The 15,686-nt window shown below is 37.7% G+C and overlaps 2 protein-coding genes across 4 annotated transcripts; one reads left to right on the forward strand and one right to left on the reverse strand.

Moving 5' to 3' along the window:
* Positions 1 to 560: 560 nt before the first annotated feature.
* On the reverse strand, positions 561 to 7,488 carry LOC131020292 (enolase 1, chloroplastic). Of its 3 annotated transcripts, none has more exons than XR_009100660.1 (8): positions 6,863 to 7,488; positions 5,648 to 5,955; positions 3,812 to 3,966; positions 3,418 to 3,735; positions 1,248 to 1,394; positions 1,117 to 1,167; positions 908 to 1,027; positions 561 to 853 (listed from the first exon to the last, which is right to left on the reverse strand). XR_009100660.1 is itself a non-coding variant. In XM_057949017.1 (8 exons), the coding sequence occupies exons 1-7, from the start codon at positions 7,279 to 7,281 to the stop codon at positions 962 to 964; spliced, it is 1,464 nt and encodes a 487-aa protein (XP_057805000.1). In that variant the 5' UTR covers positions 7,282 to 7,488; the 3' UTR covers positions 561 to 853; positions 914 to 961. The 3 variants fall into 3 exon arrangements, 2 of the variants coding, with proteins under 2 accessions (XP_057805000.1, XP_057805001.1); XM_057949017.1 differs by having other exon boundaries at positions 914 to 1,027; XM_057949018.1 differs by having other exon boundaries at positions 561 to 863; positions 957 to 1,027; positions 6,863 to 7,487.
* A 1,578-nt stretch (positions 7,489 to 9,066) lies between these two features.
* Positions 9,067 to 10,170, forward strand: LOC131020302 (tetraspanin-8-like). The gene is made up of 2 exons (XM_057949030.1): positions 9,067 to 9,597; positions 9,676 to 10,170. The coding sequence occupies exons 1-2, from the start codon at positions 9,130 to 9,132 to the stop codon at positions 10,000 to 10,002; spliced, it is 795 nt and encodes a 264-aa protein (XP_057805013.1). The 5' UTR covers positions 9,067 to 9,129; the 3' UTR covers positions 10,003 to 10,170.
* The last annotated feature ends 5,516 nt before the right edge of the window (positions 10,171 to 15,686 follow it).

Here is a 15,686-nt window from a genome sequence, read left to right on the forward strand (position 1 = left end):
TATATATATATAAGGGGAACATTTATTCATCGCCACGCAAGACTACTTTATACTAATTAAATTGTATAGTCATGATGCCATTTTCTCGTCTTATAAAGATTTATTTATGAATTGAGGTGAAAAAGAGGGATTTTGAAATGTTCAATTTTTTTTTTATCATGCTCGAATAAGATCATTTACGACGGATAGCAGGTCGGCGGATACCCGATGGGTGGTGGGTATCCGCAGGTGGCATTTAATATCTACGAATAGCTTCGTGGTTAAAATTCACTATCCATTTAACTCGCGGGTATAAATATGGATAGCCACTATCCGTATCCGTCGTACCCGATTGTTATCTCTAATTCAAATATCATTTATGTTGGTTGTATTTTATTTGTTTAGTTATTTAATCTAATTTATACCAACTTGGTTATTGAATTGTGCATAGCTTCATCAATTCATTGTAATATATATTCAGTTTTCATGATGTGATATACATCTTATATCTAAAAAAATAAAAAATAAAAAGCAAGAAAAATTGATGGGTAGAGGCTTAACCCTACCTCCAGAGAGACATGTAATCTCAAACACAAATTTGAATCCCACGCATTCTAATTTCCAAGGCAAAAAAGTTATATATGGAAAAACACAGAGAGACTTTGTTCTAAGTTACATACATTCTCATCAACACGAAGGTTTCTCCCAATTAGAGAGATGCACGATCAGCCTCGTTACAGATATCACGAACACAAGAAGCTCTCTGCCAGCCTAGCTGTTTTATTTTCTGTAAATTGCCACAACAAGATGCCAACATATGCACGACCGTGCTTGTTCTTGACAGTCTTCTACTCATATTAAATATACAACACAAAGAGAGAGAGAGAGAGAGAGAGAGAGAGAGAGAGAGAGAGAGAGAGAGAGAGAGAGAGAGAGAGAGAGAGAGAGACTTTGGATTATCCCAAAGTTGAGTAAAAAGACCTCACGGGGATCTGAAACCTTCACCAGCATAGCGAACATTGCCAAGTTCCTCCTCAATGCGGAGAAGCTGCAATCGAGTTCAGAACACATACCATCATTTAAAACAAGTTTGATTGTCATCGAAATAATGCATAGAAGAGTGTCCTTATCTTTTACCTGATTATATTTGGCCAAGCGCTCGCTTCTGCAAGGAGCTCCAGTCTTGATCTGTACAGTAAAAAGACAATCTAGTTAGATGAATGCTTGTAAAAAGAGAATAGTAAATATGAGATAGAGCAGCCAAAAACCTGTCCGCTAGCCAACCCCACGGATAAATCCGCAATGAAGTTGTCTTCCGTCTCACCACTGCGGTGACTAACCATCACGCCCCATCCAGCAGCTTTTGAGTCGAGTGCTGCTTGAATGGATTCAGTAACAGTACCAATTTGGTTCACCTGCGATATTGGCAGCACATCTTTTAGTGTTTAAAGTGTAACATAATTTAGAGAACGATATACTGCTGATTTTTCTTGATATGCTTCAAAAAATTATAATGTTTGTAAATCAGCATTCAATAAAGTAACCCTAGCATAACATCAAATTATAAGGTACGAAGATCATCATAATTCAATAAGCAGGTTGATCAAAAGTCAATTTTTATTTCTTGTTTAAGCTGAAGTACATACATTTATCAATGTATAGATTAATGAGTATCCATACATAAGCACAATACAAAAGCCAGGAAAAATTACTCTTGGGAGATCTCAGTAGAGAATGGTAAATAGTAGGGATGTCAATCGGGCCAGCCCACCGAGTTTTCGGGCTAGCCCTACCGGGTTCCGGGTTAGTCGGGTGCGGGCTAATCGGGTTGGAGATTTTTTCGGGTTGTAAATCTTCAACCCTAACCCTAAACTTTCGGGTTTCGGGCTAGCCCATCGGGCTAATCAAGTTAAAGGCGTAAAAATAAAATTTTCATTTGTATTTTATTATTCCTAATGATCTAATGTATAATGTATAAAATATACATATATATTAAAGATATAAATTATATAGCAAAGCATGAAATGCAAAAATATAAGATATTCAAGATTACATAAACAAAATTATATTAAAATGAGATAGTAAAAGTTAACATGTATCAATGCACTAGAATCAATCTGGATTATTACTGAATAATTAGTGGATTTGGCATGCACGTCTCATTGACAGAAAAAAAAAAAAATTGGTATTACTTTAAAATGAGATACTAATAATTAATTTCTAACTAATGAGATACTAATAATCAATTTCTACAAAAAATCAAAATTAATTTCACTTTTTTTAATGAGATTGCACACACACACACATATATATTCTAACTAATTAATTTCACTTTTTTTAATGAGACTACATATATATATTTAAACAAATACCATAGATCTAAACATAGCAGAAGTTGTAACTGGATGCATCAGTCACAATTCTGTCAGCCCACCGGGCCAGCCCATCAGGTTTTCGGGCTAGCCCTATCGGGTTGCGGGTTAGTCGGGTGCGGGCTAATCGGGCTGGATGTTTTTTCGGGTTGCGATTTTTCAACCCTAACCCTCTAATTTTGTCGGGTTATTCGGGTCGGCCCACGGGTTTCGGGCTGCATTGACATCCCTAGTAAATAGCTTAGTGCCAATGGATAACAAGCATCGTAGTTTTCAGAAACAGTTCTATCACCAAAAAGTTTCATCTATTTTAAGAAATAACACTAATATCCCCTCTGTAATTCCCATCCCTAGAAAAATAGATAATTAGTTCTCATTTTTCGTACACTTAAATACTCCAGGATAGCAAATGAAAGGTCAAAATCAGAGTCCATTTCTGACTATTCAAATTCAAATTTAGACTACCTTCCAAGTTCCAGCCCCAAACTTATCTCTATTCAATTATATACACATACGTATATATCAAAAAATTTACAACTCTAGGTCTTCTTGTCGAAAAGCAGACCAAGCCTGTTTCTATGGTGGACCATTTAAATAGTAACACTGCGTAAATATATTGTCAAGGGGATTTTAATCATATAGTTCCTTGATCTCATCTCCGGGTTAGCGATAAATGAATAACAACCCAAAAAATCAATAAACTTTTAGCAGAAACTGAGGACCATTTATGCAGCACCTTTCTCAGGTGTAAAGTTTTAACATCAAGGGTCAAGGCCCATAAGATCATCAAGCACACATAAGACCCCATTTCTAGGAAAAAATTACACAAGTTTATTTTATACCTAATGGCATTTTATACAGAAAAAATTACTCATGATTAGTGGTAGTTTATTTTTTAAAAAAATAATTTCTTTTATGGCATAACTGAATCTCACGGATTGGCTATATCATCACCCATATACCAAATAACTGTTGTCTCTATAAAATAACTAAAGAGTACAAGTAATGAAAGAACGGAAGGGCACCGTGATACTAATGCGAGAAAGTAATGAGTCAAAGTACATACCTTCAGTAGTAAAGCATTGCAGGCCTTCTTCTGAATAGCTTCAGCTATCCTTTTTGGATTTGTAACTAACAAATCATCGCCCACAAGTTGGATATCAACTGCAGATTGCAATGAAGACCAAGAACTCCAATCGTCTTGGTCAAATGGATCTTCAATCGATACAATTGGGAAATCTCTCACGAACTCTTGGTATAAATCACCAAGTTTTTCAGCTGTCAGCACATGGGCACCATCATTGGGTTGTTTTTTGAAATTGAGATCATACTTCCCTTCTTTAGTCAAGAACTCTGAAGCAGCAACATCCATCCCTATTTTGATCTGGACAAGAATTCCAACAAAATGTTGAGAAACAACACAATCCAAGCATGAAGAACAGAAGAAGCAATTATTATACCTTCCCCGTGTACCCCGCCTTTTCAATTGCATCCATGAGCAGTACCAATCCCTCCCGGTTGTCCTGAACATTTGGAGCAAATCCACCTTCATCTCCAACATTGCATGCATCTTGTCCATATTTAGCCTTGATAATGCCCTTCAGAATATGATAAACTGCTCAAACCAAAGCAAGCACATTATCTTCTCATCCAGATGTCATGATAGTCCATAGCACAAGAGTTCAGACAAAGTGAAGCATCTTGTTCTTAGTTTTAAGCATGATTTATCACAGATTCATAGTAGAAATTAGAAAACCAGAGCCACATGATTAGGTGGTACACCTCACAAAACCAAGAATCACATATACATAAATATAAAAAGGAACTAAGCAACATAATTTCCCATATTCAGCAGTTCATATCTCTTTACTTATAGATGCTTTGATATGTAAACAAGTTTTTTTTAGTAGGTAAACTACCCAAGGATGTCTACTAATCTAATAAGTACTTGTAATTTACTAATATCTACTCCCTCCGTCCACTAATTCATGACCTAAGTAGCAAAACACGGGTTTTAAGAAAAATTGTATTTTTATTAGTTGAGTGGAGAAAGGGACCCACACATAATGTATTGTTTATTAGTTGAGTGGATAAAAAGTGTATTGTTTTGGGACCCACCAATTGAATATAAATAAAAACTTACTAAAAATGGATAGGCCTTGAGTTGGTGGACGTCCCAAAAAGGAAAGAAGGCCTTGAATTAGTGGACGGAGGGAGTAATAATTAATAGAAGAACTTCCAGGAATCCAATTGACTTCACAATGAAGATTGAAGACAGATTAGATTATTGGAATTCATAGAAAAACTTTATTAGGTCTGATGATGATTTATTTCTTCTTGTTTTGTGTGTCCATTTGCATGTTCCTCAACATTAAAATTAGAACCCTAAATCACCATTCACATATTTATTTTGATTTGGGTTACCATTTCTATAATCAGTAAACTCAAAGACTAAACTTAAGTGAATCAAGGACCAAATGCAGATATTAAAGGCATTGAAATTACTTCAGAAAAGGAGAACTTTGAAGCTCTTCATCTTCACGAAGCTTATTCATCTTAATGAAATGCTTAGACTATATTTGTATTATTCTAGTACAGTATCCTTATTTTGTGCGAAATGAGTGGAAGCTATAGGTGTCCATAATTATTATATTTGGATTGAATTCTACATTGGCTGCAATGTTACTTAGGTTGCATTGAGTTTGATTGAAACTAATGAACTTAAGCCTTTATGATTTTCATGTATCTGTACAAGTACACACATCAATAAGCTATTATTCAAGTGAAGTAGGGTATTGTCCTGATAATTCCTTCACTGTAACAATTACTCATGTTCCACCTATACTTGCTAGTCCTCTAACAAGGAAATAGATGCAGTAATTAATAGAAGGATGAGAAAAGGACGAAATTACTGACTAGTTTAAAGGAAGAGATCAATATACAAAAAGACCTAAATTGTTGGTTTGAAAAACAAAAGGCCCATTAGAAACCACTCCCCTCCTAGTCTGGAATGAAAATGGTCCAATATTTAAGATAGTTTTTTCACTTGACCCACTGGAGCTTTGCCCTTCGACATTTACTCCTACATTATGTACCGCAAAGAGATAATATTACCAACAAGCATCTTTTTTTTTCTTCTTCCATTTTTCCCCTTTTTTGTGGTTTGGTAGTATGGAACATATTATAAATAAATATCCACCGTCGTCATACATAGATGTAAATCCTTCAAAATGAGTACTATGATGATTGACTGTAGTTAGAGAGATCGTTGTCCTAAGAGAAGAAACTTTACTAACCTTCACTGCCCATCCGGAAAGCCTCAGAAAATGAGCTTGCTCCTACTGGCAATATCATGAATTCTTGCATGGCCAGGTTGTTACCAGCATGGCTGCCTCCATTGATTACATTGAATGCCGGAACTGGCATAACAAGTTCTTTCGTGTTTGATATCTCTTGTATGTGCTTGTACAATGGCACCCCCTTTGCCCCAGCACCAGCCCGACATACACTAAGTGAAACTCCTAATATCGCATTAGCCCCAAGTTTTGATTTGTTTGGAGTCCCATCAATCTCCAGCATAACCGCATCGACATCAGTCTGATTCCTTTAATGAGAAGAACGTGTATAGGGTTATAAGAAAGCAATTCACAACCAGCAAACAAGAGTGAAATTCAAGTTCTTAAATTAATGATAACTTCTTTTACAGCAATACATGCAGAAGATCATCTATTCTCCACTTCTTTAGTTCTCATCTAAATACTAAATCTCTGACAAATTTAATGTCACCACTAAAAACTATATTTGGTTTATTCAAAATCCATATGAGTATTGAATGACCAGCTTGTACTTTCATCCCCCACCACGAGGTATTGAATGAGTCAAGCTTCTCGAATCTCAATTAGAAGAAGAAGGCTAAGCTCGGGCCTGAAGATATTCATGAGCATATTCCAAGCTTGAGCTCAAGCTAGACTTCTTGGGATACTTATGAACCTGTTCATACTTGATATGATTGAGCTCGGGCACAACTCATTTGTTTTTTCCACTAAAGATTCTTAAGAAATCCATCTATATTTGCACAAGCTCAAACTCAGTGACATGCTTAGCAAGCCAAGCTAGAGCTTAAGAACCAAGCTCCAGCTCAATTATAAAGTTTGAACCAAGTTAGAGCCAAGCTCAAGCAGGCCCGGCCCATTCACGGCCCTATGTATGCATATGGCATTACGCATCCGTTAATGAAAACAGACAAAAGTAGTTCAGGGACAGGTGGAATTATCGATCGCTTTGAATTTATCCGAAATATGACAAAAAATCTTATTTAACAAGCTGCCGCATACAAGTCGGCCTCTCTCATAGAAATGTCGTTGTCAAGAAAGAAAGCTAAGAAGTTGCGACTAAAAACACACTGATAAAAAAGAAGAACCAACTAATCCCTCAATGAATCATCAGATTGAACAAAAACCCGTATAGGAAAACGCTATAAATGTATTGAAAAGAGGCAATTGATGATATACCTGACATCAATGCCAACGAGCTTAGGGCCCAAAAATTGGTTAATATTTAGAACTGCATTGAGGACTCCTTTACCCCCATAGACGGCCTTGTCGCCGTCTCTGAGCTCGAGGGCCTCGTAGATCCCGGTGGAGGCGCCGCTGGGGACGGCGGAGCGGTAGAGCGAGTCATCCTCGGTGATGAGATCAACCTCGACGGTGGGGTTGCCCCTGCTGTCGACGATCTGGCGCGCCTTGACGTGCTTGACCTTGTTGGAGGCCTTGGCGGCGAGGGTGGGGGAAGGGGCGGCGGCGACGGAGCTGCGCACGGAGAAGGGAGAAGATTTGATCCGGTGCGTGGAGGGGAGTGAGAAGAGAGGCGTTTGGGAAGTGGGCTTGGTGGAGAAGATGGGCTTGGAGAGGTGAGAGGGAGTCAAAGCCATTGTATTGGTGGAGATGTGAGGGGGAGGGGGAGGGGGTGGGGGTGGGGGTGACAATCACAAATATAAAGGAAGGGGGGTTTATATGGGAAAGTCCGTCGAGTGGAGGGGGCGAAGAGGTAGAGATGAGAGAGGTGGCTTTTGCTGGTTGTTGGACGTTAGGAATTAGGGAGTAGGTAGATCAGATCCTCCCTCATGCTCACTCTCTCGGTTTCGATGTTTAAATATTTTTTGTCAAATAAATGGGCCGCCACACACCTACCATCCACGACACAATACTTTTTTTCTTTTCTTTTCTTCGCTTCTCGCACACTAATATTAACGCCACCAACTAAATTATTAGTAGATGGATTTTGGAGGGAGAGCATCTACTAATATTTTGATTTATTAGCACAACATATTCTTTATAATTTGGATATTAATTTCGAATTTCTCTTCTTCTTTATAATTTGGATATCAATTTCGAATTTCTCTTATCCCGATTAGGAACAAGGAACATTTTGCTTTACTATTGATCAGTCGTGGTGAATTATGTAACAATATTATTTTAACATGGATAAATGTATTACCAAAAAATCTGGCAAATCAATCTGATTCGGAATCATAATGTCCATATTGTAATATCAACAAAAATAGATTGACGTAATTATAGTTTCTATCTTTGTCTTTTACACAAAATATCCCTTTATACTTGATATCTTAATTTAAAATATATTCAATTCTATCACTGTACAAAATTTTCGGCGTTAGATTGGTGACATGGTATGTCGGAGGAATACTAGCAAAGACTTTTTGGAAAAGAAATTACACATAACTTTTGGCGTGTCGAAAACTTATTTTGATGACAGACTTTAAAATATTTAATCAAGTATATATAAAACTGATGTTTTGAAAAAATTGTAAAAAATTGAAATAGAAAATATAATTAATCCAAATAAACATGGATGGTTGGTGACTATTGACTAAAATTACTCTTACTAAAAGTTCTCTATCACCAAAATAGAAAATATAATTAATCCACATAAACATGGATGGTGACTAAAAATAAATCCAAATCAATTATAAAACTCATGTCACCAACATAGATTTGAAACCATTGTGTTCTCTCTGTCTAGCTCTCTTCATTGAATTTTCAAAAATCGTGTTTGAATATTATATTATTTATAATTTATAATAACCCATTTTCCCCCTTAATTTTATACAAAAAATTAATTTTAAAATCACATTACGATTTTGAGATATAGTATTTTGTTTGTGTTAATAGCCACATTTTAGTGATATAAGTATTTTTTTTGTGAAACAGTAACAAATAATTTACTTAGGCAACTACTTGCAGCCAAGTTACGTGATATTCAACGACGAAAACCGAGTAATGTGTCTTGAGTAAATCTAAGCATGTAATAATATTTCTATTTCAATAACATTATAACGTGTCTCATTAATAGGCAAAATAGACTTAAGTATATTTTTTCCAACTTTTAAATGAAATGAACAACAATTTCTTTTTACAACTCGTGGTAAAAAAATGATTAACAATAATATGGTTTTTATTTTTATCTTTTTGCTTAATAAAACTTGGTGTAATATATTAATAGTTGCAGATTAATAGGGATATACGATTGATGAAAGCAGTTATGAAAATAAAGAGGAGAATGAATTTCAAAGTTTTGGAGTCGTCCCACGTAGTCCCCTCAATCAGCAGTTATTTCTCAACTGGCTCATGCAATCATCGATCCGTTTCAAAATCAGGCCGTTTTAAACCCTATTTTGGTGCAATTAGTTTCCAATCCCTTGAACAAAAATCGGAAAATCTGACTTCCATTCCCAATCCCAAAAACCAGAGAAATCAAAATGGTGCGCGCAAGCAATTGGGTGATCATAGCACTGAACGTGACAACAATGGCGTTGGCGCTGAGCGCCATGGGCTTCTCCCTGTGGTTCCACGTGAGAGACGGATCCCAATGCCAGAGAATTCTGAAGACGCCGCTGCTGGTGGTGGGCGCCGCCCTGCTGGTGGTGGCGGTGGCGGGACTGGTGGGCGCCCTCACCGGCGCCTCAGTGGTGATGTGGGTCTACCTCCTCATGCTGCTGGCCCTCACCATGGGCCTCGTCGTCTTCACCATCTTCACAGTCATGGTCACCAACCGCGGCGTCGGCCGCGCCGTCTCCGACAGCCGCCTCGGCAACTACTCCAAGTGGCTGCAGAGGTACGTCGTCAACGCCAGGAACTGGGACAAGATCAAGAGCTGCATGACGGATGCCGGAATCTGCAAACTCGTCGCCAATGTTAAAACCGACGACATCTACAACCCTATCGTGGTATGATTTAATTAATTACTATAAGGAATTAGGGCTCCTGAATTGGGAATTAGGGCAAAAAATTGTTTATTTTTGCAGTCGGGTTGCTGCAAGCCGCCCGGTTACTGCGGGTTGGAGCGGAGGAACGCGAGCTACTGGGTGGTGCCGAAGAAGGGTCGGGTGGTGGGTGACCCGGACTGCAAGGCGTGGAGCAACGCGGCGGAGGAGATGTGCTTCGACTGCGACGCGTGCAAGAAGGCGGTGCTGAGCAATATCCGGCGGGAGTGGAAGATGCTGGTGCTCATCAACATCTGCATCATCATGCTCGTCATCGTCGTCTACTCCATCGGCTGCTGCGCTCTCAGAAACAACCGCTTCCATTACCACAACAACTTCAACTTCAATAAACCCCAACCCCATGTCTGATCATATATACTGCTCCACTGTAACTTAATTATTATGTCCATCTACCTACTTTTTTTTGCTGCTTTTTCTTTATTATTATTAATATTATTATTTGAGCAGTTTGTAACTAGTATGTTTGCCTGGAATCATGATTTGGACAACTAATTATATATATGGTGTTTGCAACTATGTTGTCTGTGTGAATCCCAGTGGTTCCTACTTTATTTTATTCATATATATGTCGATCATGTATGAATTAATATGTCCGAGTGTATGAAATAAATATGTCCAACTTTGAACAATTTGATGTTTGCATAAAATTACAAAAATGTGAAATTTTAGGTGGGCCCAATTTTCTGTATTTATAAACCTAGATTAGATCAAAATATATGGGCCAGACTGAAAGTCCAATTTAGAAAGAAATCATAGGGCCCAAAAAGCTTTATTTACGTTAATAAAATTAAAAGCCCCAACTTTGTTCATTCCAAATTTCCAATCCAAATAATATTCATTGTAAATTTCTAATTTACACATTCCTTCTTCAAAGTTGAAATTACACCTTTTAATCCTCAAAATAGTCAAATTTGAGTCTGACCCTAATTTTACATGTGCTAACAATATTCATTACGACACGCACTCTTTCTTCAATCTACACTTTTAAATCCACAAATTTGAGACTGGCCTAATTTTACATGTTGCATTTCACAGAAAGTATCAAGTGTGTGCCCAACGTGTTTGACTAAATAAAGCACCTTAATTATACAAAGTACTTATGCTTTTTTAGAACTACTTGCAATCCACAGCCTAACGATATCGGTCAACCTGGGGCGATTACTTATAGATAAAAATAATAAAATTAATCTCTTGTTTATTTTGATGGATTGAAATTTTAGAATATTTGAAGATCCTCGATTAATTCTATCATTTAATCTAGTTTGGCTTGATTCATATCTCATTAAAAGGGTGCATGAGATTGAAGAAATACTACTCTTAAAAATAAAAATACTCAATCATGTAAAATAAACGTCCCTTAAAAAACCTCTAACCCCCTTGGAGAACCTCTAACCCTCTATTCTATTATACTCTATACCTTGTGCTAACATAGCTAAGAATCTACGCTTTCAACTCCAATAGGTCTCTATTTTACAGCATAAAAGAAATATTTCAAAATATTTTCCTTATTTTGTTTAACCCTTAATATCGTGTAAGACTTATTGAACGAGTGAAAATAAAAATTGTTCCCTTCGTCCCATTTCAAATGTCCTAATTTCTATTTTGGGTTTTCCCACTTCAAATGACTCAACCCAAATTTAGAAATAAAATTAGGCATTTAACACTACTTTTGGGGTTGTTCCATCACCACTTTACACCTTTATCACACATTTCTTAATCTTAATGCCCAATTTTTTTGGGTCATTTGAAACGGGACGGAGGGAGTACAACTCATTATATTAATAAAGGGACTCTCCCGTGCAACCGGTTGCACCGTGCAACTGGTTTCTAAATGACACTACTTCAACATACAAATGAAGTGGTGTTATTTTCCAAATGAAGTAGTGCCATTCTGAAAACCAATTGCACGGTGCAACCGGTTGCACATGATTATTTGTGATATTAATAATATATAGTAAGTTATATTATATTTCATCCGTATTTTTAAGTTTCGTATCATTAGGTATTTTATGTAATTTTATTGTTGGCGTAATGTTATATTTCAAAATTTTATAATGCCATTTTTGTTTTTTTGCTTTTCAAGATTATATATATGTAGTTATTAAAATTTCATAGCAATTAAAATTTTTATTATCAAATTACATATAATTTTATTTAAAACCTACGTACATAATTTAATTTATAACTTTGAAATTAATTTACAACTAAAACTCAAACCCAAATTTCAGACAAAAAAAAAGGCAGCCATGTGCGATTGTGAAAATAACCTATATTAGAGCACCTCCAACGGCGGGTGCAATGGCGGGATCGAACCCGGCCTATCGCACCCGTCGGCGTTGCTGCACCCGGGTGCAATGGGGGTGGGGCGATGGAACGCACCAGCAGCGTGTGGGAGCGAAGGAGGGGGCGTGTTTACACGCGCCCCTTTTCAAACCAAAAAAAAAAAGGAAAATTGGAAAAAAAAAAATTGCAATTTAAATAAAAATCGGCAGTAGCCGTTTTTTGTACCGTTTTTTTCTATCCGTTGCCTTTTTTTTTTTTTAATTCTTAGCACCTATATATATATCAACAAATAACAAAAATATTCATCATTCTCCTCATTTTCTTCTTCATCTTCTACTTACATTATTTCAACAAATAGCAATGGAAGGCGATTGGAGCAACTATTGGCGTGAACACCCTCAAAATCCATCCCCCGGCGAATCAAATGCTTCCAGGCAAGGATTCTCGCCGTTCACGCAAGAATCGAATGCCTTTCAAGCGGCGGCCACCAATTTGAACCCCCGCTTTGCCGCCGTTGCCGACCCCGAGCCCGACGTGGAGGAGATTGCTTCTATGCCGGCGGCCACCAAACAGAGCAACTATTATCCGCCAGAAACGGTGCTAATTTGCCGTTTGTATCTCGAGCACACCCACGACTCTATGGTGGGTGTCGATCAAAAATGGGCGAAGTTTTGGGGCTCCCTCTGCACCCAATACAACGCTGAAAAGCCCCGAGGATCTATTTCACGCGACGTCACGCAAATCAAATCTCACTTTCAACGGGTGGCGAATGATTCGAAGAGGTTTGAGGCCATGCACAAAAAATGTCACGATCAATGGAAATCAGGCATGAGTGATGGTTAAATCGTGGAGCAAGCAGAGGCAATGTGGCTAGCCGAGTACCGTGTTCCGTTCCGGTATCCGCATGCATGGAAAATCTTGTGCGAGTCCAAGAAATTTGCAAGTCTCGGCGAGGATGTCCACTCCGATGTCCATTCGGACAAACGATCCAAGGGCTCCGACGGTCTTCCCACAACGACTTCTAGCGACGCGAGTATCTCCACCCGGCCCCAAGGGCAAAAGGCGGCCAAGAGAGACAAACGGAAATGCAAGAAAAAGGCCGAAGAGACGTCGGAGGATAACCAAAAAGCTCTCGGATACATGGCGAATATGGTGACTGCAATGGAAACGTTCTCCCAAGTTCAACGTGACCTCGCCGATAGCATGTTGATGAGCCGGGACACCTCTCAAATGAATCCGGACGAATTGGCGTTTCACATGTGCAAGGTGGCGGAGATCAAGCAACGAAACAACATCCGCTAGATTTTTAGGATTTTTTATTTTATGTTTGTTTTAATTTAAGTAATTTAGGATTTTAATTTCTTGTATTGCAACTTTAATTCAATCAATGTAGGATTTGAATTTGAATTCAATGAAATTTTAATTTATCAATTATTGTAAATTTAAAATGAAAACTAGAATAAAACTATATCAAAAATAAAATAAAATTCAGTGCAATGCCATTGCTGGAGTGGGTGCAAGGGTTGTTGATGCTCTTAGATCTAATAATAATAGTAATTAGAAAAAGAATGAACACCGACAAAGCACCGGCCGCCAAGAGTCGAACAATTTCCGAGCAAACGTAGGGTTTAGAGTCATGTGGAAATGTTAATTGACTTATGCCTAAATTAATTTACACAAGCTTAATTATTTAATTAGCAAGAGGCACGCAATATAGCTTAGTTGAGATTATCGAGATAAGGCAAGTGAGAAATGTACGATAAAGTCGTGAAAAACGGTCTTGTGTTCTGCACATCGTGGAACCAAAATCACTGTCAAAAAGTTACAAATGTTTTGTTGCGTCCATTTGTTTTCTTCTCTTCATCAAATTTTATTTTACCCATTAATAGCTTCATTATTATAGCACCACTTGCGCATTAATCATCATCTTTTTCTCTCGTTTCTTGGTTTTGCCCCCCTATCACATGTTGCAAAATCTGCGCCTTCACAACTATATGTAATGAGATCTATTATTTTATTGTGTGAAAATGAAATTATTGTTTTACTTTAAAAAATTAGATCGAGTTCGTTAGTTTGACTGCTTTTATGAAAATACTGACTCACGTTTCCTGACAGCAGTCTTGTATTCTTTGGACTCCATACTATATATAGTTCTTAGTGTAGATTATTTCAACTGACTATTTTAATGGAAGGGTATTAATAATTATAATATTTTTTTGGCAAATAGCGTCAAATTTATGAAGTTTGGTGCGATTCTCATTTTTTTTCTTGACTTTAAAATTTCGCGTTAAAATCCATGATCATTGCTCTAATTCTCGTTTTTCCCTTAATGACGTTTTTCGGCTATTAATTAGATGACGTGTCACCAACGCGACACACTTATGCTGAATAGATTAATTGGAAGTTAAACGGCGTCCTTTTGCGTCTGAATTAAATTACCTAATAGCGTTAAAATACCTAAAATTTGGCGCGATTCTCGTTTTTCTCTTGACCTTAAAATCTCGCGTGAAGGAACTACAGAGCAACACCAACATATTCTCCGACGCCGAAAACTCTGCAACAATTTAGAGCAGCGATCAAAATTATCTTATACTACATCTTTCATACTGTATAAAAACCCTAGTATAAAGAGAGAGAGAGAGAGAGAGAGAGAGAGAGAGAGACTAGTGATGGGTCCATTGTTCTCAACACGCCGCCCTCTCTTTCCAGTCATCTCTCAGCCACCAGACTTGCACCGCTCCTCCTATCCCTACGATATGCTCATCTTCCGCCCCTCCGATTCCATTGCCAACGCACCTTCGGTTGTTCTCAGCTTCGAGGCGGAGTGTTTTGGCAATTCTTCGTATTCAAATCTGAGAGTGTTTTGGGTATTTTTTTTCGGTGATGATCCCTAATTTGAAGAGGGATTTCAGTTCAATTTCATTTTGATGAGGATGGTATTCGCGACTTTGGGCTCCACGACAAGAACATCCCGAATACCCCATCCATCCAGAAGGAGCTCCATTTAGTCAGAGCATATTATAACCTCTGTAAGTTGGGGCAGAGCTGAAGTACCGTTCCGGAGTAGAGTCCAATGTATAGGGGAGTCAGCTCAGTGGTCTCAGAGGATAAAATGCAATCTTGCGAAATTGGTAAAATGTTGTAGAGGTGATGAGATGCTCCACAGAGTAGCGGAATACGGATGAAAAGTAACTTTGTACTAGGAGAAAGTAGTGCACCGACAAGGCAATCGTTATAACTGAATGGCAGACGGCCATTGTCCTCCTTTTTGCAGGGACCACCACCCTTAACTAATAGTTTGTCGGCTGATGTGGAAGATTTGTTAAAGTATAAAGGATGCCCTTGCCCCTAGGTATAAGAAAGGAAAAGAACAAGAATGACTGAAATACCTTTCCGCACTTGGAGTAAAAATTACTAAGTTGGCCCCACGTCATGCAGCCTATAAATAGCACTAGTATCAGTTCACATAGACACTTGGTTTTTGAATACTTTACTCGATCCAATACTTAATTCTAGAATCACATTTTCAAGCACCCTCATTCATAAAAAAATACGACCATTGAGAAGGAAAAACGAGGAAAGAAGAAAGGAGTATGATGCTGAGCCTGTAGAAGAGCATAGCATTGTAGTAACCAAACTCATCAACTTCAAATATCCGTTAAAATCAAGTCAGAATGCATTAATTAAAATAGTAAAATCAGCGTTGGTAGAAATCACCTTCACCACATTTAATCCTCAAACAAAATATA

The sequence above is a fragment of the Salvia miltiorrhiza genome, chromosome 4 (genome assembly GCF_028751815.1).
Source record: "Salvia miltiorrhiza cultivar Shanhuang (shh) chromosome 4, IMPLAD_Smil_shh, whole genome shotgun sequence".
Taxonomy (NCBI): domain Eukaryota; kingdom Viridiplantae; phylum Streptophyta; class Magnoliopsida; order Lamiales; family Lamiaceae; genus Salvia; species Salvia miltiorrhiza.